Genomic DNA, 23596 nt, shown 5'->3' with positions numbered 1-23596 from the left:
TTATTGGCATAAGACAGATTGGAGGTTTATGGAAAAGCTGTATTTGTACTTTGACCAATTCTGGCCAGTCTCCTGGCAACTGCAACACAGATTCCTTTTGTGCTCTGCTGTTTGCCATGAATTGCTCAAAACTGGTCATTCCAACCACGGTCAGAACTGTACTGGGCAAACTCATCCATGTCGCCCCTGGGACAGCAGGGGACACATTCTCAGGCCAATTGAAACCTGCCCCCAGCTTCCTCAAGAGAGTGCACTTTCATCTTAGATTTGAGCCCAGATTCTAAAGAAACTGCAGTGGGGTAGGTCACTTCCTGTATCTCTTAAGGAAAGTAGGTTGTGCCAAAGTAGACACAAGGACTGAATTTTTGAATTGATCGTTCTCTGGAAATTCTAGGAAATTTAGATTGTTATCTTCATTCTGTGTCTTAGAATCTGTGGTTGAACTGTAATTCCATTCTCTATTATTGTTGCCAAAATATGTATAGACTTGGGAGTTCCCGTTGTGGCTCAGTGGGAACTCGACTAGTATCCATGAGGATGTGGGTTCGATCCCTGGCCTTGCTCAATGGGTTAAGGATCTCTCTGACATTGCTCTGAGCTGTGGTGTAGGTTGCAGATGTGGTTCGAATCTGGCATTGCTATGGCTGTGGTGTAGACCTCAGCTGCAGTTTGATTCAGCCCCTAGCCTGGGAACTTCCATATGCCGCTGGTGCATCCCTAAGAAGTAAAAAACAAACAAACAAACAAAGAAACAAACAAAACTCTGAATGATTAAAAAACAGTTTAACTTGGCACTGACTTCTTTATATATGTATTTTTATTTTTTTGTCTTTTTAGGACCACACCTGTGGCATATGGAGGTTCCCAGGCTAGGGATCAAATTGGAGCTGTGGCCACCAGCCTACACCATAGCCAGAGCAATGCCAGATCTTAGCTGCATGTGTGATCTACACCACGGCTCACAGCAACTCCAGATCCTCAACCCACTGAGCAAGGCCAGGAATTGAACCCGCATCCTCATGGATACTAATCAGATTTGTTTCCTCTGAGCCATGACGGGAACTCCCTCTTTATGTAAAATTAATTTTTCTCTCATCTTTTCTGTGGAAAGATGTTGGATTATTTCTGTTTTTTTTTTTTTTTTTTAACTTTTTGATGGAGCAGAGGCTGGAGGTAACAGAAGGATGTGAGGAAATATTACCTGACTATTTAAAAACTACCCATGTTTAATTTAATTCATCTGTATCTTAATGTTTAGGGAAAATGTTGATGTAAAAAATATGGAAGGACTGTGCCACATTATTAACATGGTGATTCTCTCTAGGGAGAAATATGCTTGGTGAATGGGAGACCTTTATTTTTTACTTTATATTTATGTGTTATGACTCATTATAATGAATGTATGTTTCTTCTCTGTTACTCAAAAACAATTTTTTTGAGTTTTTTTAAATTTTAATTCAATTAAAAAATTTTTTTTTAAATTTTAAAAGAGAATATGTTTACTTAGAAAGAAAAGGGCTTGTCTGCTTTAGGAAATCTGTGGCTGGAAGATACATACAATAAAAATTTACGAAATGGCTGAAACTTAAAGACGACCATTAGGTGTTGTTAGTAAATAAGAACTAAGACTTCCCAGTTCCCAGCTTTGTGCCAGGCCGTGGCTCCTCCCTGTAACTGGGGAAGGGAGTTCACCCAGGGCCTGATGGTGAACAGACGCCTGGGTTCAGGTTCTTAACGTCTTTGTACCACAGGGCCTCAGCTGTTGTACAGGTTACTTTATTTTTTATTTTTGTTATAGTTGATTTACATTGGTCTGTCAATTTCTGCTGTACAACAAAGTGACCCAGTTATACATATTGTATATATTCTTTTTCTCATATTATCTTCCATCATGTTCTGTCCCAAGTGATTGGATATAGTTCCCTGTGCTATCCAGCAGGACCTCTTTGCTTAAACACTCCAAGTGCAATGGTTTGCATCTACTATCCCCAAACTCCCAGTTCCCGCTCCCTCCCTCTCCCCTTTGACAACCACAAGTCTCTTCTCCACTTCCAGGAGTTTGTTGTTAGGGTTACTTTAATGATAGCCTCTCTACTGAAATGGAGATGAGAATTGTTAAGGAAAGCCCTAAATTTAAAAAAGGAAGAAAAGAAAAAACCCCAAAAAACACTGTAGGCTTAGGGACAGGAGTGCCATTTCCTGCCTGATCTCTGAGAAGTGCACGTGGATATTGAAATGCAAGCAAAGCTTACAAAGCAAAGAACCGGGAGGGTTGTTACCTAATGTTGTAAGAGCAGAATCAAAAGGTAAGAGTAGAGAGTTGAAAGCTAGAACAGAAGAAAGTTAATTTGAGCTTCACATTTTATTTAATCTCACCCTGCAGACAAGTGTAGTTTGAAGAGTATGCCCTCCCGGAAGTTCTGATCCATAGCTCTTTAGGACCACCTTCCATCTTCCTTCTTTTCCTCCTCTCCCTATGTTAGAGAAATGCTAACACAGTGAGCCACCACTGTTGGTAAATGCATGTTTAGCTTTGGAAAAGCATTGAGGATTAGTAATGTAGGACTGTGTGCTGAGGCTGGGTGAGAGCTTCTGGGCACCAGGGCTCCCACTTCGTCGTAGGCGTTGTTGGCGCTTGGGCTTCTGCATGCCTTTTTGGCGTGGCTCCCCCATCCCTGCCCATCCCAGGGAACAAATGCCTTGTGCCACTGTTGTGCGCAAAGGTGTGGGTGTTCTGATGCTTCCTTGCTCTAAAGGTATTTCTAACCTGCCAACCTGTTGGTTGCAGCCAGCTGTTTCCCTGGTGCACTCCCTGAACTGCCCTTAGCTTTGCAGTGTCTCCTTCTGCAGTGATGTGGCCTGTGCTGTCCACTTCACCCCCCACCTCCATCAGTTTCATTGCAACTGTTTTCCCGGATTCTCAATATCTGGTTTAAGTATAAGCAAGCAGATCTTGCTTTCAAAAACTTGCTCTCCTCTCCTCATTCTTTGCACCCCCCCTTCTTTTAGCTATGCCCGTGGCATGTAAAAGTTCCTGGGCCAGAGACTGAACCTGTGCCACAGCAGCGACCCAGACCACTTCAGTGACAATGCTGGATCCTTCACCTGCTGAGTCACACAGGAACTCCGTTCTTTACCCTTTGGGCTCATTCCTTCTGTCATTTTGAGTTAATTTCAGAGGGGAGGGAGCTATTGCCATGCATATTTACTTTACCATCCTAATCTAATTTCCTTTAAAAAATTTTTAACTCTTAGACCTCTAGTCCAGATAGCCTTGTGAGTTCACACAGAAACATTCTTTTGCCAACTGCAAACTCATGGCAGGGACAGATAAAATATTGTCAAATCTTAAAATCATGTTCTTATCCTCAGAAACAACTTATGTAGCTTCAAGGACTAGCAGCAGGCTGGGGCTGAAGCAGAATATTTACTGGGTCTTGAAATCCGACACAGATTTTCAGAGGTGATTGGAAGTTTAGCTCTTGAAAACCAGGGAGGCCCTGATGTATGGTTGAGGTTCAGAGAAGCTCACAATATGAAAACTGACTTGAGTGAGGCTCTAAGCTTCGCGAAAGAAGCCTTAAAAAAGTTTTTTGGCCACCAAGATTGAGCTAATTTCTTTGTAAATAGGAGGGAGTAGAGACATTGGGCTTTGAAGAGATCCAAATCTGGGCCTCATTACTTGGAAGGGGCGACGTAACTAGTCATGTAAAAGTGGCCAAAGGGAGAGGAAAAAAACAAGCAATCACATAAACCATAAAATACAAACTCCCAATTCAGATATGCTTGCCAACTAACATAGACGGTGCAGGAGGAAAACTGTCATGAGGAAGGGACGCAGCAAACTTCCAAAGTGCCAACCGAAATGAATTTAAAAACAATTACACTTAAAATCCTTAAAGAGACTGAATTATAAAACATGAAATCCAAAAAATTTAAAATATCATAGTAAAAAAGACTTTTAAAGGATTGTAAAAGAAAACAGTATATTTTAGAAAGTAGTGAACATAAAAAATCAAAACAAATAATTTATGGTATTCCACTGCGTAGCACTAGGTACTGCCAATATTTCCAATATTTCTATTGCATAGTCTTCCTACTTTTTTGGGTGTGTGTGTCTTTTTAGGGCCGTACCTGCAGCATGTGAAAATTCCCGGGCCAGGAGTCAAATCAGAGCTGTAGCCACCGGCCTACGCCATAGCCACAGCAATGCCAGATCTAAGCCATGCCTGCTACCTACACCACAGCTCACAGCAACGCTGGATCCTTAACCTACTGAGCAAGGCCAGAGATCGAACCTGCACCCTCATGAATATTAGATTCATTTCCACTGAACTAGGATGGGAACTTTGTCTTCCTACTTTTTATGTATAGATTTTTGAACAAGTAGGGAATCATGGTTCAGACTTTCATAACTTTTACATTAATGTATTGATATTTTCTCATCAGTCTCCTGTGCTCTTGAAGCTTTACAGTATTGACCATGTGTATGTTATAATTTACTTAAAGAAACTGCTTTTCCAGCATGCTGTAGTAATCATCTTTACATTTTACTTAAAAAAATCTTTGTCTTTATCTGATGAGAAAAAAATATAGAGAATATCTAAAAGGAGAAAGAAGAAAACAGATGTTACTAATCTTAGGCACTAATAAACTTTATCTACGTAACCGTGTGTTTAATAGCCATCATATTATACATATTGCTTTGTGTAACCTCCTCTTCTTTCGCTTAACATTGTGAAGAGTTTTCCATGTGAAATACCTATATCATTTCTGGGGTGCTTACTTATCTATTGTAAGACTGCACCATAAATAACTAACATCCCTTGTAAGACAGTAAGTTGTTTTCATTTCACCATTATGAACAATGTTATCAGTGTTATGACATTGCTATAAAATTACAAGTATGTTAAGATTTTGTTCTTAATACAGACATTATTATTTTTACTTTTCAACAGGTGTTTGCATATGATCATTGTTTCTGGTCCATGGATGAATCAGTCAGAGAAAAATACGCAAGTAAGTGTACAGCATCTTATTAACTACTAATAATACAGAAAGGTGTTTTAATATTTTTTCTATAATAGTATTATTTTGTGTAATTTTAGAAACTGCATAGAGAACTTCCTCCAGTCTTTGCTATTAGAGTTTTTACGTTGATTGGGAAATGGGGGATCCCTGGTGTACTGCTGTTGGTATAAGATGATATGCACACAGTTGAGGTTGTCTTGCTCACATGCATCCCTGGGCCTTACATGGGGCCACAGCACGCAGCAGCCACATGGATTCCCTCCAATATCTGTGATGTGGTCTGGAGAGGCAGCTTGTTTGTAATGAAAGAAGAACGCTGGCTAAGGAGGAAAGGAAACCTTGAGTTTAATCCAAGCCCTCTCTCCTGATTTTGAATAAATCAGGCTTTCAGTGTTCCTTTTCTCTCTTTAATGGAGAGGAGTGCCATCTTCTCTCTCCATTTGCTCTGGAATTCTATTCTTTTATTCTCTTCAATGACGACTGTCTCATGACTCTTTTCACTACAGGTTTAGGAAGCTAGTGACAGTCTTTTACCTCCTTTATCCCTAACTTCTTACAACACCTCTTTTTAAGCAATCTCTTCAATATTGAGTGTCAGATGGTATTGGCTTTTCTCATGAGAAATAGTACTATAGCCATTTGAAAAAGTTAAGGTTAACTGGGGCTAGCCAGTCCAGTGATGACTTTTAAGGATCGCTTCAGTATGGGAAGTGTGGTGATGGTGAACTAATCTGGTAAATTCACTAGGAAGTGAGGCATAATGGAATGCTATTTATAGCATTCAAAATATAACAAACATAGCAGCATCCAGTTCTTTCATATTATATTCATGACTCAAAGAGGTTGAACAACTTGTAAAGGTCATATTTGATTATTAACATATTTAAATTAGCCTCTGGAGGGGAATTTGACCCTACTAGCTGTATCTGTAATTGAAAGTTAGAAGAAATGTCCCAGACCTTCCTCTCTCTCCTAACTGGTAGATATTGTAGACCCTGTAATTAAATATTATTATTTTGAACTTGCACTAAATAAAGCATTGGCTGAGTTGAATTTAGGTAATTTATAGTTGAAATTAGGGCCACCTAGGTCCCAAGTATACATTTCAGATACTTATAATCATTGTTTATAAAATTTTCAGTTCATTAGTCTTTTTTGGGCTAGTGTTTATTAATTCAGGTTCATATTATCAGGAACTTGTTCATTTTCTGTCATGTGCTAACTAGAAATGACTTGAAAGACCTAAGCCTTTGGAAGCTTTTGTCAAGGTTAATCTTTTTGTCAAGATTTATCTATCTTGTTTGGTAGATAAATAAGCTGAAAAAAGTGCTTTTTTGAGGGTTTTTTTTTTTTTTTTTAAATCACATGTAGTTTGGCTGAAAGAACCCTTTTTCTGTCTTTCAGGTCAAGAAGATGTTTTCAAGTGCCTTGGGGAGAATATCCTTCAGAATGCTTTTGAGGGCTACAATGCATGTATTTTTGCCTATGGACAGACTGGTAATTGTTAAATAATATGTTTCTTTAAGCGTTAAGGATCCTAACAAGGAAAATACCAAAGGGAATACCTATTGCTAGCATCTTACCAGCTATGACTGATAAGGAGTATTTTGACTTGTGTACCTCTGGGGTCAACAGGAAAGAAATCTGTTTAAAGTGAAGTGGGTCACTTTTATAAGGGTATGTATATCATATACCCTGTCCAGGTGAAAACTGTTCTTTGTGGGAAAATGCTTGATACTTTCAAGAAACAGTATGTGTAGTGGTTTTAAGTGTAGACTCTGAGCCCATTCAGCTCATCTCCAGCCCAGCCCCTGCCCCTGGGCAGCTGTGAACCTTACACCTCTAGAGACACTGATAATTATAGACCTTCTGTATGGTTGTCACAGTGAGTGAACATGTATCCCACTCTTAGAAAAGGCCTTGTACCTTAAAAGGGGTGTGTTAGTTTTAGGTATTACGGTAGTATAAATTGTTAAATGACAAAAGCAGCAATTTGTGTGATTAAAAGTATGTTTATAAAATCACAAAAAGGAGAAAGAATTGTACCTAAGTTAGGATGATGAGTGATTTAATTTTTTCTTTTCTGTTTTCCCTGTGTGTTCTAAATTTTCTGTAATGAATATGTACTTTTGGTATATTGGAGAAAATAATTTTGCAGTAAAAGATGACTCTGATTTCTACACTGTTGCCAAAGGGTAGTGGTAGTAAGTTAATTTGCTCTGGGGCCTGTAGGGATAGCATATGTTTTTTGGTGCTGTGATTAGTGGTTGGGAGCAGGCACAGAGTGTTCATCATATGGATCTTTCCAGCTCAATTTTAGAAAACTATTCAGACCTCACAATTTTTCAGTCATTTTAGTTAATTTTTTAAAGTGTAAAGGTCAAAGAGGGTTTTTGTTTTCTCCCTAAAAGATGTGTGCTTTTGACTTTTGTATGTGCAATAGGAAAGCTTCTGTACTTCCTAGCGTCATCATTATATTTGGTATATTCCTTATTTGGGGCATTTTGTTAAGTGCCAGGGTTTTATTATGAGCAATGGAAAGAGGGTTATATATTTAAACTTCTCAGGGAGACAGTAATAACCATGATTTCCATTTTTTTAGGATCTGGAAAATCTTACACCATGATGGGCACAGCTGACCAACCTGGATTAATCCCAAGACTTTGCAGTGGACTTTTTGAACGAACCCAGAAAGAGGAAAATGAAGAGCAGAGTTTTAAAGTAGAAGTGTCCTATATGGAAATTTATAATGAAAAAGTTAGAGACCTTCTTGATCCCAAAGGGTAAATGACTTTGAGACTTTAATGCTGTGGTACTGTGGACTAAAACAGACTTGATAAATTGGTTAAAGTGAAATGTTTTCTGTTGAACTTTAGTAGAGTTATTTATCTAGTTATTGTCTTTGAGATTGGTTTTTAGTTACATTAAATGGCTTCTTGCAGCTGGTTCTGGCCTGAGATGGAGCAGGAAGCATGGTTGAACAGCAGGTGTTTGGGTCATACTGCCTCTCTCAGATAATATCCAAAGCCACAAAAATTATGTCCTGATAGTTAAGTTACTTAGGATCAGGATCACTGGCATCCTTAATTAAGCAGGGTGTTTTGTTTGTTTTAAACCAAAAAGTTTTAAATGGAACTCATCAGTTTGCAGGCTATGAAGTAAAAGATAAGCATAATGAGAAATAATGAAATCTGGACTACAAAACAGTTAACTTTAATGATTCTCAGAGGGGAAACGGAGTCCCATTTTATGGCACAGATTTTGAAAGAGAAGTAACTCAAAGATATTAGAAAGCCTTCGAAAATGCTGTCCTCATGCTGCAGTCATAACTGAAGCTAATGAGGAAGAGTGATCTGAGGAAATTTGTGCATTGCACAGAGTTCTGAGTTCAGATTTTAAGGAAGTGCAACAATAGAGAGAAGGAAACAGATAATAACCACAGCCTATGGCTTACGGTATAAGAACAGTAGTTGGAAAGTCAAAGAGTCACATGAGCTGAGGCTTATAGAAAGAGCTGAGGGCAGTGACGGAACATGTGGTTATGTTTGGGTGATGAAGATGACCAAATAAAAATGGTCTTAGAGTCAGTAAGTGACAATGACATTCAATCAAGGGAAAAATGGAAAAATGAACCTTCTTAACTCCTCACCAGCATCTGTTCTCTTTAGCAAAGATAATGATCTGCAGGCCTGCCAGTATGAGATTGGATTGGCGTTTAGTGTTTCTATACACAACTTTACTTAATGTTTATCAAGTGGTCACTATGCCAGGCACCATGCCATCATGGAAGAAGTGTGGACAGAGTGGGAGTTTTGGAAAGAAATAGTTATGAATCAATGCAGTAATGCTTTTAAGTTATGAAGGAGTCTTCTACAAAATAGGTGAGAGAGAAGAGGGAATGACTGTCTTTGCCCAGAAAAGGGAAGATTCCGCAGAGGGTGCTTGATGAATTTGTTGCAGAGTAGGAGGTTGTCCTCTGGGAAGTTAGGTGATTCAGGCAGAGAGAACAGCCTGTGCCAAGGCATGGAGGTATAGAGACACCAGTTGTTTGGAAAGTGCCCCAACTGTCCATTGTGGCTGAACAGGAGGCCAGAGGTAGGAAGGATGTGGCCTTGGTACCCACATCTTGCTAAATATTGTGCTGTGCGTGGTACTTTCTCTGGCTCTGCCTTGAATACTTTTTCTTGTATGTTCACCTTAGTTCACCTCACTAAGCATCGCTTTCTTTGAGATTCCAGGCCTACTCTTGCCGGAAATTCTTAGCTGACTTCATTCTCACGTTTTGTATTCCATGGTGCTTGTGTGAATAGCTTGAACTTTACTATCTACAATTTGCGAATAGTCTTTAGTAATTTTTTGTTTGTCTTATGTATAGTTTAGTAGTTGTGGATCCAAGTCTTCTACTTGTTACCCAGTAAGCAAGTTCCTTATGGTTTCTAGACCTCATTTAAAAACAGAGAGGATGCTAACATTCCATAATATCTCAGAGGGCTCTTGTGAGGTATACCAGGATGATACATCAGAGGTCTTAGGCCATTTACTGGAGCAGTCTAAGTGCTCAATAAACTTAAGCTGTCGTTGTCTCCTCCATGAAAGTTTGAGGATTTTATAGTGTTTCTGAAGAGCCGAAGTGAATGGATTAAAAATTCTGAAGGTGATCCCTTTTCAGTGAAAGAGTATTTGGGAAAACCTAGCTATTTTATTAGTTCACCATCTACTATATGTAGTAATGTAATTATGTTTTACTTAAGAGATAGTGCAGTATACACTAACTGTAAGATAAAGGGAAAAACAGAAGGCAAAAAGAGTAGAATATATCCAGAGATCAGAACTAAGTTGAATATTACTTACCTACTTCATATACAGTTTTATAGTAGTAAGTAAAGTTTTCAGTGGTTGATCCTAGGGTGCTGTAAGATTCTAAATCATTAGAAGATAACATGTTGCATAAAGCAAGAATGACTTGTAATCTCACCATCGATAAATATTCTCTTTTTAGAATTGTTATGTTTATTTTTTTGTTATTTTTTATTTTTGTCTTTTTAGGGCCACACCTATGGCATATGGAAGTTCCCAGGTTAGGGGCCATATTGGAGCTATAGCTGCTGACTTATACCACAACCATGGCACGCCAGATCCAAGCCGTGTCTGCAACCTGCACCACAGCTCACAGCAATGCTGGATCCTTGACCCACTGATTGAGGCCAGGGATTGAATCTGCGTCCTCATGGATACTAGTCAGGATCATTACCACTGAGCCACAATGGGAACTCCTGTAATGTTTATATTTTTGAAGAGCTTTTTTGAGATAGAATCAGTCATCAACAATATTCTTAGTAGTTTTTTGGTTGAGATCATTAAATACACTACATGCTTCTAGGTTTTTGGCAAGTGCCCTTTACTAGTTTTATTAGTTCCTTGTTTGTAAGAGGTTTATTTATTTTTAATCATGAATGAGTACTTATTTATTGAATTTTTTTCATTCATTTTAATTTTTTTTTGAAATGATCATGTTTTTTTTTTTTCTTCTTCTTTAGTCTGTCACTGTGGTAAAGGGCATAAATCTTTTCTTCAGTGTTAAAACAACCTAGCGGCCCTGGGACAGCCTGATGTTAGGTTTCTGAATTACCGTTAGATTTAGTCTGTTGTCTTTATTTTTGTCTGTCCATTTTTGTTTATCTTTATTCATGACTGAGATTGGTCTGTAGTTTTCCTCTTTGCACAGTTGAACCTTTATTGAGTTTCTGCTCTTTGTACCACATTCTGTGATCTGACAAGTAGACTGTTTGTATTTCTTCGACTCTGCATTCTTTGTGGTGGTAGACATCCCACGGTTACCCTTTTCAGTGGTGTGATATTTTACCATGTTGTGAAGTTTTTCTTACCAGTCAAGATTTTAAATTTTGGTTTAAATTCTTCTGGGGTCAAGTCTGTTAGTTTTATTTATTTGGGATCTTTGTTGAATTCAGAATCTGTTTTTAGTTGTTGAGTTCTTTTAAAAACAGGTTACTGTTTAAAAACCGTTTCTTTTGTTTTTAATGAGCAGAAGCCGTCAAACGTTAAAAGTCAGAGAGCACAGTGTGTTGGGACCCTATGTCGATGGACTTTCTAAACTGGCTGTCACAAGCTACAAGGTAACAGCATCTTTTATGTAAACTATTGAAATTCACTGTAGTGAAATTTTTGGTTGTTGAATTTGTGAGCTTTTTTTGAAATTAAAAAAATTTATGATGGCATCACTTAAACAAGTCACTGTTTGTAGAAAGCTTTATTAAGAAGCTATCTATGGCTATTAGGTCAGTTTAATTTTGAGAGAAGGTTTACATAATTGCAAGGCGTACCTATTCATCTCTTGTGAGACACATTTTTCCCATACTTTATGGGCTCTAAAATTGTCATATTCCTTACAGTTATATCTTAAAATGATAAATGGCAACATTTTTTAGTTCCCCAATAGTGTATAAAATAATGATACTGCTTATGATTTTGTTGATTTAATGAAATAAAATATATGAGTTGAATAGTTGGAATTTAAAGCCTTTTTCTGATTTGAGACAGTCACTCATTGGCTTTAGTTATTACTTCTCTTTGTTTTCAGACTTCACAGTTCTGCTTAGTGTGAATCCTTTAGACTTTCCTCTCTGGGGAAAGGGGGTGGGGTGAGTTGTGATGTAATATGCAGTGAATTATGAGTCAGGGAATGTTATCTGGTGACAGTCCTCTCATACAACTCCTATATGACTGTGGATCATTTACTCTGTCTCACCAAGCGTCTTTGTCCTCATTTTTAGAATGGAAATTGTTTGGTTGTCTTTATCTTTTGAGGTAGCTTCTTTAGTTCCTTTTTTATTAATCAAATTCTATCATTTGAGCAATGACACTTTGTTCAGTAAACATTAGTTACTTCATTTAGTAAACATTTATTGAACACCTATCATACCCCAGACATTGTGCTTGCTAAGTGGTAAAGAAAAAAAAAAATGAATGAGATGGTCCATTCCCTCAGGATGTTTACAGATGTTATAAAAGTATTATAAAACAATAGGCTTTTTTTTTTTTTTTTTTTTTGCTTTTTAGGGCCACACTTGTGGTATATGGAAGTTCCCAGGCTAGGGGTTGAATCAGAGCTGCACCTGCCAACCACAGCCACAGCAATGCAGGATCCAAGCTACATCTGGCACCTACACCACAGCTAATGGCAATGCTGGATTCTTAACCCACTGAGCAAAGCCAGGGATCAAACCCACATCCTCATAGATATTAGTCAGGTTCATTGTCTCTGAGCCACAACAGAAACTCCATAAAACAACATGCTTTTAAGTGTAGTGAGAGGTGCATGTTCAGGATTTGTGGTAGTTTGGAGGAGGCGTATCTAACTTAAGTGGATATGTAGGTGTCCAAGGAGAGTGGTACCCAGGAAGGCTTCCTGGAGGAGGTCAGAAGAGATAATGCATGTGAAAGAAAAGTCTTAGAAAACTCCAGGTTATCATATCATTTTAGGTATTGTTATTTTAATAATGATTATTTTGGAGCTTTTTTATGCAACAGTGGAGAGGTTTTTTTGAAAGTTCAGAGAGATTGGAAAGAATTAAAAGACATTTTGTTAAAAAATTAAAAGGCTCAATAAAGAATTTATGCACAGGTAACAGATTAAAGACCAAGGAATGTTTAGGTAATTCAGAACCAATGAATAGAAGCAGGCTAAATAGGAAAAAAGTTTTTACGTAACATATCAGAATTCTAAGATTTAATGGATCAAAAATGGATTTGGGAGTTCCCGTCGTGGCGCAGTGGTTAACGAATCCGACTAGGAACCATGAGGTTGCGGGTTTGGTCCCTGCCCTTGCTCAGTGGGTTAATGATCCGGCGTGGCCGTGAGCTGTGGTGTAGGTTGCAGACGCGGCTCGGATCCCGCGTTGCTGTGGCTCTGGCGTAGGCTGGTGGCTACAGCTCCGATTTGACCCCTAGCCTGGGAACCTCCATATGCCGCGGGAGCAGCCCAAGAAATAGCAACAACAACAACAAAAAAGACAAAAGACAGAAAAAAAAAAGGATTTGGAAAGGAGCTGGAAAATTGTGAATTTTTCCTGTTGTTTTTTTCCTTTCTGGTACCAACTTATACCTCTTTTTGCAATATTTTTACTTTGAGGCTTTTTATTTATCACATTGAATTTGTCCCTAAATGTTACTATTTTTCATTTATATAGCAAAATAGAATCTTGGATTTTCAGTGTTTTGCAATATATGCGTCAGTTAGAATTTTGCTGGCTGCATTTAACAACAACAAAAAAGTTCTTTGGAATATGAATTATTATCTGTTTTGTTCATTATTTATACTCAGTATCTTAAAATGTATCTTGCTTGTAGTAGGTGCTTGTTGTAGTATATCAGACAAGTGAATGAATGGTGAGAGGTCTAGCATGGTGGGTCCAAAGATGCTCTTAGGAGCTAGATTCCTCCCAGCTCCCCACATAGAGCCAGCTCTGTAGTAATGCCCTTATTCTCATAGTTCAGGATGGGCTCAGGACCAAGATCTGATAGTGTGACTACTCTGTTTATGTGGCTTCCTAGATGACTTTTTGTCTCATTTGCTAAAACTTAAATGGACTGACTGAGTTGCAAGTGTATCAGGGAAATGTAGTCTTAGTTCAGTTGCAGTGTGCTCAACTGAAGATGGGGTCCTTTCCCTACTACACTGTTGGTGGGAATGTAAATTGGTGGAGGCACTATGGAGAGCAGTATGGAGGTTCCTTAAAAAACTGAAGATAGAGTTACTACATGATCTGGCAAATCCCACCCCTAGCCATATATCTGGAAAAGACAAAAACTCTAATTCAAAAAGATACAGGCAACCTAATGTTCATAGCAGCACTATTCACAATAGCAAAGATAGGGAAGCAGCCTGAATATCCATCAGCAGAGGAAAGGATCAAGAAGATGGTGTGTGCACATGTGCTCATGTGTGCGCATGTACGCACACGCACACCTGGAATATTAGCCCTAAAAAAGAATGAAATAATGCCATTTGCAGCAACATGCATGGACCTAGAGATTATCATACCAAGTGAAGTAAGCCAGTCAGACAAATATATGATATTGTTTATGTGTGGAATCTTAAAAAAAAAAAAAAAGATAAAAATGAACTTGTATACAAAACAGAAATTGATCCGCAGATATAGAAAACAAACTTTACCAAAGGGGAAAGCTGGGGAGGGATAAATTAGCAGTTTGTAATTAACATGTATATACACCTATTTGCAAAATAGATAACCAACAAGGACCTACTATATAGCTCAGGGAACTATACTAAGTATTTTGTAATAACCTATAAGGGAAAAGAATCTGAAAAGGAATATATACACACACACACATATACTTATATATATACACATATATACATATATATGATCTGAATCACTACACACACACATATTTGAATCACTTTGCTATACACCTGAAACTAACACAATATTGTAAATCATTTATACGCAATTAAAAAAAAAGATGAAGTCATTTACTAGAAAGAAGAGGAGACGGGATGAAAGGAAGCAACTGGTAGCCTCTCTCACAAGTGTATTTTTCTTTTTCCTCATTAAAATCCTTGTAAGGTAGATGATGTTATAGCTCTATTGTTATTTATAAAACTAAATTTAAGATTGCTTAAGTAACTACTTTAGAGCTTTTTACATTGAAAAAGATGAAGAGCCCTTGATCTTTCAAGTGTATCATGCTATCTGCTTTTTAGCTGTAATGGCAATGAAGTAATACATCTGTGCATAAAATTAGTCTCTTGGTGTTCTCATTTTTTAAAAACAGGCCTGATAAGATATATACCAGTGTTATATAATGCTATTCCTGCATGAAGGGGTTGAAAATTATTATTATTTTTTTTGCTGTTTATTCATATAATCTAATTTGATCTAATAATTAACTTCTCTTGTTTCTATTGCTGTAAGTAAGGAAACTAAGTTTTTTTTTCAAGTTTCTAAATTAGATGAGCATTGGCATGGTGTATTTGCCCATCTTGCGTGGCTCAACATGTAGCTTCTAAACTTTTCTAACTTGGTCAGAGCTGCCACTTTAGTCTACATTTACAGCAAACAACGTATTTTATTGGCATTTTCAGAGATAGTATGGCTGTGGTACTCTATGGGGCTTGATGTTCATTGAAGAACAGAATGTCAGCTCCAAATGTGGTTGACTAAGTAGTGAAACTTGGAATGCATTTCATCGTATAGCAGAGTTTTAATGTTTATTGGGTAACTAAATGTGTGTCTGTGCCTTATTTCTACTTAGGATATTGAGTCATTGATGTCGGAGGGTAACAAATCCCGTACTGTGGCTGCAACCAACATGAACGAGGAGAGCAGCCGGTCTCACGCGGTCTTTAAGATCACCCTCACACACACTTTATATGATGTGAAGTCTGGGGTAGGTATTCAGATATGTGAGCCTTTTTTTTTTTTTTTAAGTTTCTAGAGTGGATCATGGTTTACCTTACTCCCTTCAGGTGTCAGATGACTTAAAGTCTTAGCCAGACATGTGTATTAGTTAGGACTCAGGATAAGAAACAGAAGCCACTCTAGATAAACAGAAAGAGACTTGATGGAGGGAACTGGATGATTACAAAGTCGTTGAAATACCTTTTGAGGAGTGGCTTCTAGACTAATTCTCTAGGAATACCCTCCAGAACAGCACAGATCTCACCCAGCGAGAATGGTCCTATCTCTAGGCTGCCCTCCAAGCTGTGAGTTCCAAATACACTCCAGAGCTGTGATCCAGGACATAGGAATTCAGCGAGGCTGTCTCTTAGAGCCCTGGAAGTTGGAGAATGTGAGCTGGGACACTCTTTTAGGAAAAATCCTATATCCATGCTCCTGCTTCCCAGCAGGAAAAAGCCAAAATGGGCTAGAGGGATGACCTCCACTTTGTGTCTGCTTTCTAAATCTTAACCAAATATAACTGATTGACAGAACCTAAGTCACTTTCTGAACCTTGCTGCAAAAGAGTCTGAAAGATGTAACTTTTAACTCTTCAGTTAAGGGAAGTTGGAACAGAAGTTGTACAAACTGATGGCCCACAGTCTCGGCCACGGCATTTTTTTTGAGCTTTAAAGTCAAAACTGTGTAAGCTCATAATATTCTAGCTGATTTAGAGGAGTTTCTTTTGAAGTATTACCTTCTGTAGCTCAGTATTAGAAGAAATAAGTTGTGGACTTCCCGTGTGGCTCACAATATAACTACTTGGTATTGCTTCTACAGTGGCTGTGGCTCAACCCCTAGCCTGGGAACTTCCATATGCCGCAGGTGCGGCCAAAAAAAAAAAAAAAAAAGGGAAATAAGTTGTGTTGGGGAACTTGGACTAGAAGAGTGCTAGATTTGTAGAACCAGTTTTTGAGCATTTGTTCTTGAAGCTTATGAAGCGTAAACAGAGCCAGAGATGTTTGTGCTTGTGAAAACTTCTGTGTTGACTCATACGTTTGTGTTTTCCCTCTTACTTTTTATGTGAATTTTTGCTTGTTTTATTACTATCCTCTAGTGAATCAATTTCAGATAGCAGAAGCTAAAATGATCACCCTGGCAAAGCACTATATTTTGGCAAGATTTTCATTTGCTGAAAGCGTATTTTTCTTCTTTTACCATCATAGCAAAATTAGTATAACAAAAAGTCCTTTGTTTTCTATTTCCTTTTCAGCATAAAACAAAAAACATACCAGCTTTTTTTAAACCAAAAGTACTTTTGACTTGGGAAGCTGAATGTCCTTTTGTTAGCACTATGTTATGTCTGGAAATAAATACAAATGTATATTTTAAAGGAAAGTTTTTAAAAAAATGACCCAGTCTATAGATTAAGGCATTGCTTTCCTGCATTTCTTATATTGCTGCTGAAGTATATGTTATGTGTGTGATTTAATAATAGAACATTTTTGATAAAAGAAAATGTCAGTGTATATGATATATTAATTAGACAAGTATGTAAATTTAATGTCTGAAATTATGAAACAAGGGAATCATGAATAATGTGAAAAATTTTAGAAAACATTGGGTTTTTGAGGGATCCTTCTGTCATATAAAAGTCAAGATTTTTTTTATATGGTGAGAAATGAAAATGTTTTCCCTCAGGATTATTGGTAAATAAATGTGAAATTTAAAGCATGGTTTGATATATTAAAATCAATACCTTATAAATAGCATTTTGTTTACGTCTCTATGAAAATTTTTTTTCTTTTTTTAGGTCTGCACCCGTGGCATATGTAGGTTCCTAGGCTGGGGGTCGAATTGGAGCTGTAGCTGCTGGCCTACACCACAGCCACAGCAATGCCAGATCCGAGCCATGTTTGCGACCTACACCACAGCTCATGGCAACACCGGATCCTTAACCCACTGAGTGAGGCCAGGGATTGAACCTGCATTCTCATAGATGCTAGTCAGATTAGTTTCTGCTGAGCCATGACGGGAACTCCTTCTCTATGAAAATTTTGAGTTCCCTTGGGGATGTACCATTTTGGGGGAGCACCATTTTTCTGAGATAATTTTCTGTCTGGATTGGTAGTTGTGTATCATTTTGTGTGTGTCTGCTACTGAACTGAATAGTTTTCTTACACTTTTCTTAGTTTGTAGCAGCACAGACTACTTTTAAAGTAACAGTATATGCTTTTTAAATAAAGAATGTAGCTAACAAACTCATTCAATGGGGATATATGACTTACTGTATTCTTTAACTTTTTGTTGGCATTTGTCTGTTTGCTTCCTAGACATCGGGAGAGAAAGTGGGCAAGCTGAGCTTGGTTGACTTAGCTGGCAGCGAGCGAGCCACGAAAACAGGAGCGGCAGGTGACAGGCTGAAGGAGGGCAGCAACATCAACAAGTATGTTTGCCAGAAGCTGCCTCTGTGGTTTTATTGACTTTATAGCCAGATGGGGAAACATCTTTAGTTATTAAAAGAATAGGATTCTTCGGAGTTCTCTTTTGGCCCAGAAAGTTAAGGATCCAGCATTGTTACTGTATTGTCTCGTGTCGCTGCTGAGGCACAGGTTCCATCCCTGGCCCAAGAACTTCACATGCCAAAGAGTAGGATTCTGGAACAACTGAGGCTGTATAGAATAAATAGTTTAGATTTTTTTTCATATATCTATCTTTAAGGGCCCAAGCCCATTTTATGTTTTGTTGCGATGTCTGCTAGGCCTGACTAAGGAGCAGAGACTTGGTCAAGTCAAAGGTTTCTTAAATGCAGCCCTATTGAGGTTTGGGGCTAGGGAATTCTTTGTCCCAGGGAGTGGTCCTATGCACTGTAGGATGTTGAGTGGCATCCCTGACCTTCACCCACTAGGTAGTGGTAGGACCTGCCACTTCTCTCCCTGACCCTGAGTTGTGACAACCCAAATATCACCAGACAGTGCCAGCTGCTGCCTGCAGTTGAGAGCCACTAGTCTCAGCTATGGAAAAGAACAAAGATAATCAGACTATCAGAGGCCAGCTGTGGATCTTGGTGTGGGTGTCACTGTCTGAACAAACAACATGTATATTAACCACATTAAGCTTTCCCTCTCTCTTTCTCTCTCTCTCATTTTTAAATGCTTTTTGGGGCCACACTTACAGCATATGGAAGTTCCCAGGCTAATCTGAGCTGCAGCTGCCAGCCTATACCACAACCACAGCAACGTGGAATCTGAGCTGTATCTTCGACTTACACCACAGCTCATGGTAATGCTGGATCCTTAACCCACTGAGTGAGGCCAGAGATCAAACCCAAATCCTCATGGATACTAGTCAGGTTCGTAACCTGCTGAGCCACAGTGGGAGCTCCCAAGCTTTCTCTTTATGACCGCTGTGGTGCTTATTTATTCAAGGAAGCTTGGGCTTTATAAAGTAATATTTTGTGCACCACATCCTTTATATGATTGTATTTTCTTACCTTAAGCTAAATTGTTAGCTCCTTGTGGGGAGGAATCTTTTCTGTCCTTGTGGTTCCCAGGAGAACACAGCAAGGAGTCAGAAGTAACCAACTTGGGGTCATAGAACACCATTATTCAGACATGGTGCTATCATATATTTATGTGAAGGGTCTGGCCTTTTTTTGTGCTATGTTTTATTTAATTGTATTATGTCTGACCTCCTTTCTTAAAGATAAGTGGTGTTTGTGTCATTATCCTGACCTCATGGTTTGTAGCGTACTTTTTTTTTTTAACAAAAACAAAAAAACAAACAAATCAATTTTATAACTTATAATAGTATTAGAGGGATATCAGCTTTTAGACTGTATTTTTTTTTTTTTTAGACTGTATGTTTTCTTTTTAAACCTGAGCAGCAAAATGCTGACAGCAGTGCTGTTCTCATGTGGGTACAAAGGCATCTGGATAGTCAATCTTGTGCTAAAATGTGACATTTGATATGCTCAGGTTTTTGCGATTATTATGGTTTGTTGCACCATGCAGGTCCCTCACAACCCTCGGTCTGGTTATCTCAGCCCTAGCGGATCAGGGTGCTGGCAAAAGCAAGAATAAATTTGTTCCATATCGTGACTCAGTTCTCACTTGGCTGCTCAAAGTAAGTTTTTTTTACCCCCTTTCTGGGATGCTCTTGGTGGTTGGCAAAAAGGAAGAATAAAGAGTAGACTATTAATTTCTCCCAATTATATTTCCTGTATTGGTGTTCAAATTTATAATCATTGGACTCTTACATGATTGTCATAGTTTTAATGGATTAAGCATTGGTTTCTCTCTGTTTCACCAAAACCTGGAATCAGTGGAATTTGGGGGCATGCTGAGATTTTGGAGACTAGAACAAGGAACTAGCACTAATCTGAAAGCTGAGCAAGTCATAGGAAAGGAGTTTCCATTGTCTTCCAGCCCCAGCTGGACTGCTCCATCCTTCTCACAATCTCCTTTTGTTTGACTGACATTTTGGACCTTGTTTATCTCTTTCAGTTCAAGACTATTCATGATCATTTAAATTTGCTTTCAGCTTCTTAAGGGTGTTGTTTAAGGATACAGAGTAGGGCACATGGGACTTCCCGTGGGGCTTGCAGCATAACTAGTCAGCGTTGCTTCTACAGAGTAGATAGAACACATGGTCATTCATTGGTTAATTGATTTAGCATGAATGAGATAAGTGGCAATGAGAAGAAGAAAACTGTATGAAGTGCTGAGAGGAGAATGTAAGGAAATGCAAGACTCCTTGCCCTGTAATCACTCAGAGCCTAGTAAGAGAGAGAGATGTCCACATAATACCATGACACAATTGGTGATGCCGTGAGAGAGAAGGAAATGACATGTACTAGGAGTTTGATGAAGAGAGAGAGAAACGATTTCCAGGTTTCTTCCAGTCTTCAAGATTACCTTTAGTCTTGATAAAGTTGGTGTGGCGGATTGGCACTGGGAATTAGAGGATGTAAAATCTAGTGACAGTTTAACTCCTTTTAAAGTTTCCAACCTAGAACAAAATATTTTACCTAATGCTCTTAATTTTTTTAAATGGAAAAATAATTTTGAGTCCTATTTAATTTTGTGATAGCTTATTTTCTCATCGATCAATAATTTATAGAGTTTGTATTGTGGCACAGCAGCAGCGAATCCGACTAATATCCATGAGGATGCAGGTTCAATCCCTGGCCTTGCTCAGTGGTTTGGGGATCCAGCATTGCCCTGAGCTGTGGTGTAGGTCAAAGACACGGCTCGGATTCCACGTTGTTGTGGCTGTGGCTGTGGTGTAGGCTGGCAGCTACAGTATTCAACCCCTAGCCTGGGAACTTATATATGCCACAGGTGGAGCCCTAAAAAGCAAGAAAAAAAATTTATTGGACTTCTCCTGTGGTGCAAAGGGTTAGGGATCGGCATTGTCACCACAGTGGCTTAGGTTCGATCCCTGGCCCTGAAACTTCCACGTGCCATAGGTGTGACCAAAAAAAATGTAATCATTGAATACCTGTTACTCATTGAGCTAGAGGTTGAGAATATAAAGATAAGTGAAGCATAGGCAGCTTGGTAGAGGACACAGCTTTGGAGTTACTCCATAACATGTTTAGAAAACTGTGTTTGTTGGGGAAGTAGGGTTTTCTCTTAGTTTCTACACTCTATCAAAGGGTTGGTAGTATTCAACTTTACTTTCTAAAGCTCTGCATACCATTTGAGCAAGCTTTTAGTAAGTAAAATTTTCCGCAGTAGAAAATCAGGTAGGTTACTTATTACTTGGCCAAAATGCAATACAAGTAGAAATTTGAAATAAAAGGATAAACAAACAAAAAATGATGATTAAAAACCACCCGTAAATAACTCTTGAATTAAAGGGATACTATTATAAAACATTTTATTACTGAGGAAATCATTGTACAGTTTTCATGTGTCAGTAATTAACCCTGAGATCTCATTTGTTTGATTTCCAGAAGAAATCTTTATAAGATACTCCTTCCTCCCACTTTCCACAGAAACATTTCCTGGTCATTGGTGATTATTTCTGAATGTGCCTGATGTAAAAGACAGGATATTTATTGTCCTATTATAACCTGTTGCTACTTTAGTCTGTTTAACTCAAGAATAAGAAGTACCTTTTTTTTTTTTAAATTGTCTTTTGTCTTTTTGAGGGCTGCACTCATGGCATATGGAAGTTCCCAGGCTAGGGGTCTAATCGGAGCTGTAGCTGCTGGCCTGCACCACAGCCACAGCCATTCCAGATCCGAGCCATGTCTGTGACCTACACCACAGCTCATGGCAACACCGGATCCTTGACACAATGAACAAGGCCAGGGATCGAACCTGCAACCTCATGGTTCCTAGTCGGATTAATTTCTGATGCGTCATGACAGGAACTCCAAGAAATATCTTTTGTGAAGTTAATTGACAGAGTTAAAATGGCTTCGGTTAGCTATTGAGTGACTATCGAGTAGGCTGGAGGCCAGGAGAAGTTGGTTTAGGAACATCAGGTACCATGCAGATTGCTTCATGGACTTTATCACCTTTCCTCATTGGAGGGCAGATGGCGGTGTTGCCATATTACAGATGCGTCTGTGAACACAGAACAAACAGCAAGTGCTAGAATCAAAATTTGAATCCAGAGCTGGCGTTACTGTCCATCTTCTTGTGCTTAGCTGTGCTCTTCTTACCAAAGGTTTCTTTTCATCAGAAATAGAAGCACCACAGTCCCTATTGTGGCTCAGTGGGTTAAGAATGTGACGTAGTCTCTGTGAGGCTGTGGGTTTGATCCCTGGCCTTTTAAGGATCCAGCCTTGCTGAAAGCTGTGGCGTTGGTTGCATAGGTCTCAATTGGTTGCTCGGATCTGACGTGCTGTGGCCGTGGCTGTGGCCAGTGGCCACAGCTCCAACTTGAGCCCTAGCCCAGGAACTTCCATATGTTGCAGGTACAGCCCTAAAAAGGAAAAAAAAAGAAAAAAAGAAAAAGAAAGAAAAGAAATAGAGGCACTTTGCTTTTACCAAATATGATAGAAACTGTTGAATATACTTGAACTTGAAGAATAAAACTAAACACTTGCTAAAAAGCTCAGGTTATCTCTTCTGTTTAATAAAATTGGGCTCTAATTGTAACTTCTCTGTGTTAATTCTTAGCCTAAAAAAATAATAGTTTTCCTTGATTTTTGTCATATTTTCCCTGAAACACTACGTGACCTTCTTTACCATGTTTTACTTTTGTAGCAAGATTATAAGTAGGGGCATTTTTGTAAAACATATTGCATGGTTTAAACAGTTTTTCCCAAAGCCTCTTGGGATCCATTGATAGGCAAATAATTCTCCTTTGAAGTGCCTTTTATGTCCTTGTTGATTTTTCCTTCTTTCATTCTTAATTAGTTTAACTCTCCCTGATTCTTGTTTGAATTGGTACGATTCTAGTATAACTTTTATTAAATTCATAAAACTGCTCACCCTTTATAAGATTTGCACTTTCTTTGTAAAGTTTCATTTTTTGCATTATTATTATGTTGTGCATTTGATGTTCCAACATCTCAAGTCAGAGAAACTCATCACACTTGGTGATTTGGTGGGAGATAGACAGAAGTGCTCTTCTCTCAGGGAGGGTGACGCATTTGGTCATTGGAGAACTATTTCATATTAAGGTGATTTTTGCTTCTCTCTATAACTTTCTGAATATAAGTCTCTTAACATTAAATAACTTCTGGTAATCAATGCTCAGATAATGAACATCTTTTGAGTTCATCTACTTTTTTGCCTTCTTACTTCCACTTACCTAATGAATAATGAAGGCTGCTTCTCTTGCCTGGGTGATCGAAACATCTTTCTTGAGCTTTCCATTCCATACTTGAGAGTTAGGTTGCTGTCTATCTAAACTAATGCTCTTCTTAAACATAAATCTCTTCAGTAACTCTCCAGAGGCCCTTAGGATATAGTCCAAATTCTTTAAAGACTTGTGGTTTACCAGGCCCCTCCATACTTGTCATTGTTCAGTCTTTGCTTCTTGACATTATCAGTGCTAGCTGAGCAATGAGTACTCTTACTTCTAGGACTTGGCTTTTGACTCTGCTAGGAACTTTCTTACTGCTTTCTTCAATCCCTCTTCCTACTTCCCACCTCCATCCCCTTTACGTGGGTGATGCCTTT

The 23596-nt window shown here is 38.5% G+C and overlaps 1 protein-coding gene across 1 annotated transcript in view; it reads left to right on the top strand.

Annotated features, from left to right (window-relative positions):
- Nucleotides 1–23596, top strand: part of KIF13B (kinesin family member 13B) — a 201580-nt gene that overhangs the window by 64140 nt on the left and 113844 nt on the right. The window contains exons 4-10 of the mRNA XM_047762410.1: nt 4959–5019; nt 6436–6528; nt 7634–7814; nt 11078–11165; nt 15328–15462; nt 17786–17898; nt 19466–19577. Coding sequence (XP_047618366.1) covers nt 4959–5019; nt 6436–6528; nt 7634–7814; nt 11078–11165; nt 15328–15462; nt 17786–17898; nt 19466–19577 — 783 coding nt within the window. The remainder of the gene's footprint in view (nt 1–4958; nt 5020–6435; nt 6529–7633; nt 7815–11077; nt 11166–15327; nt 15463–17785; nt 17899–19465; nt 19578–23596) is intronic.

This window comes from Phacochoerus africanus, chromosome 15, assembly GCF_016906955.1.
Source record: "Phacochoerus africanus isolate WHEZ1 chromosome 15, ROS_Pafr_v1, whole genome shotgun sequence".
Lineage (NCBI taxonomy): Eukaryota > Metazoa > Chordata > Mammalia > Artiodactyla > Suidae > Phacochoerus > Phacochoerus africanus.
This window is presented reverse-complemented; position numbering and strand designations above follow the sequence as displayed.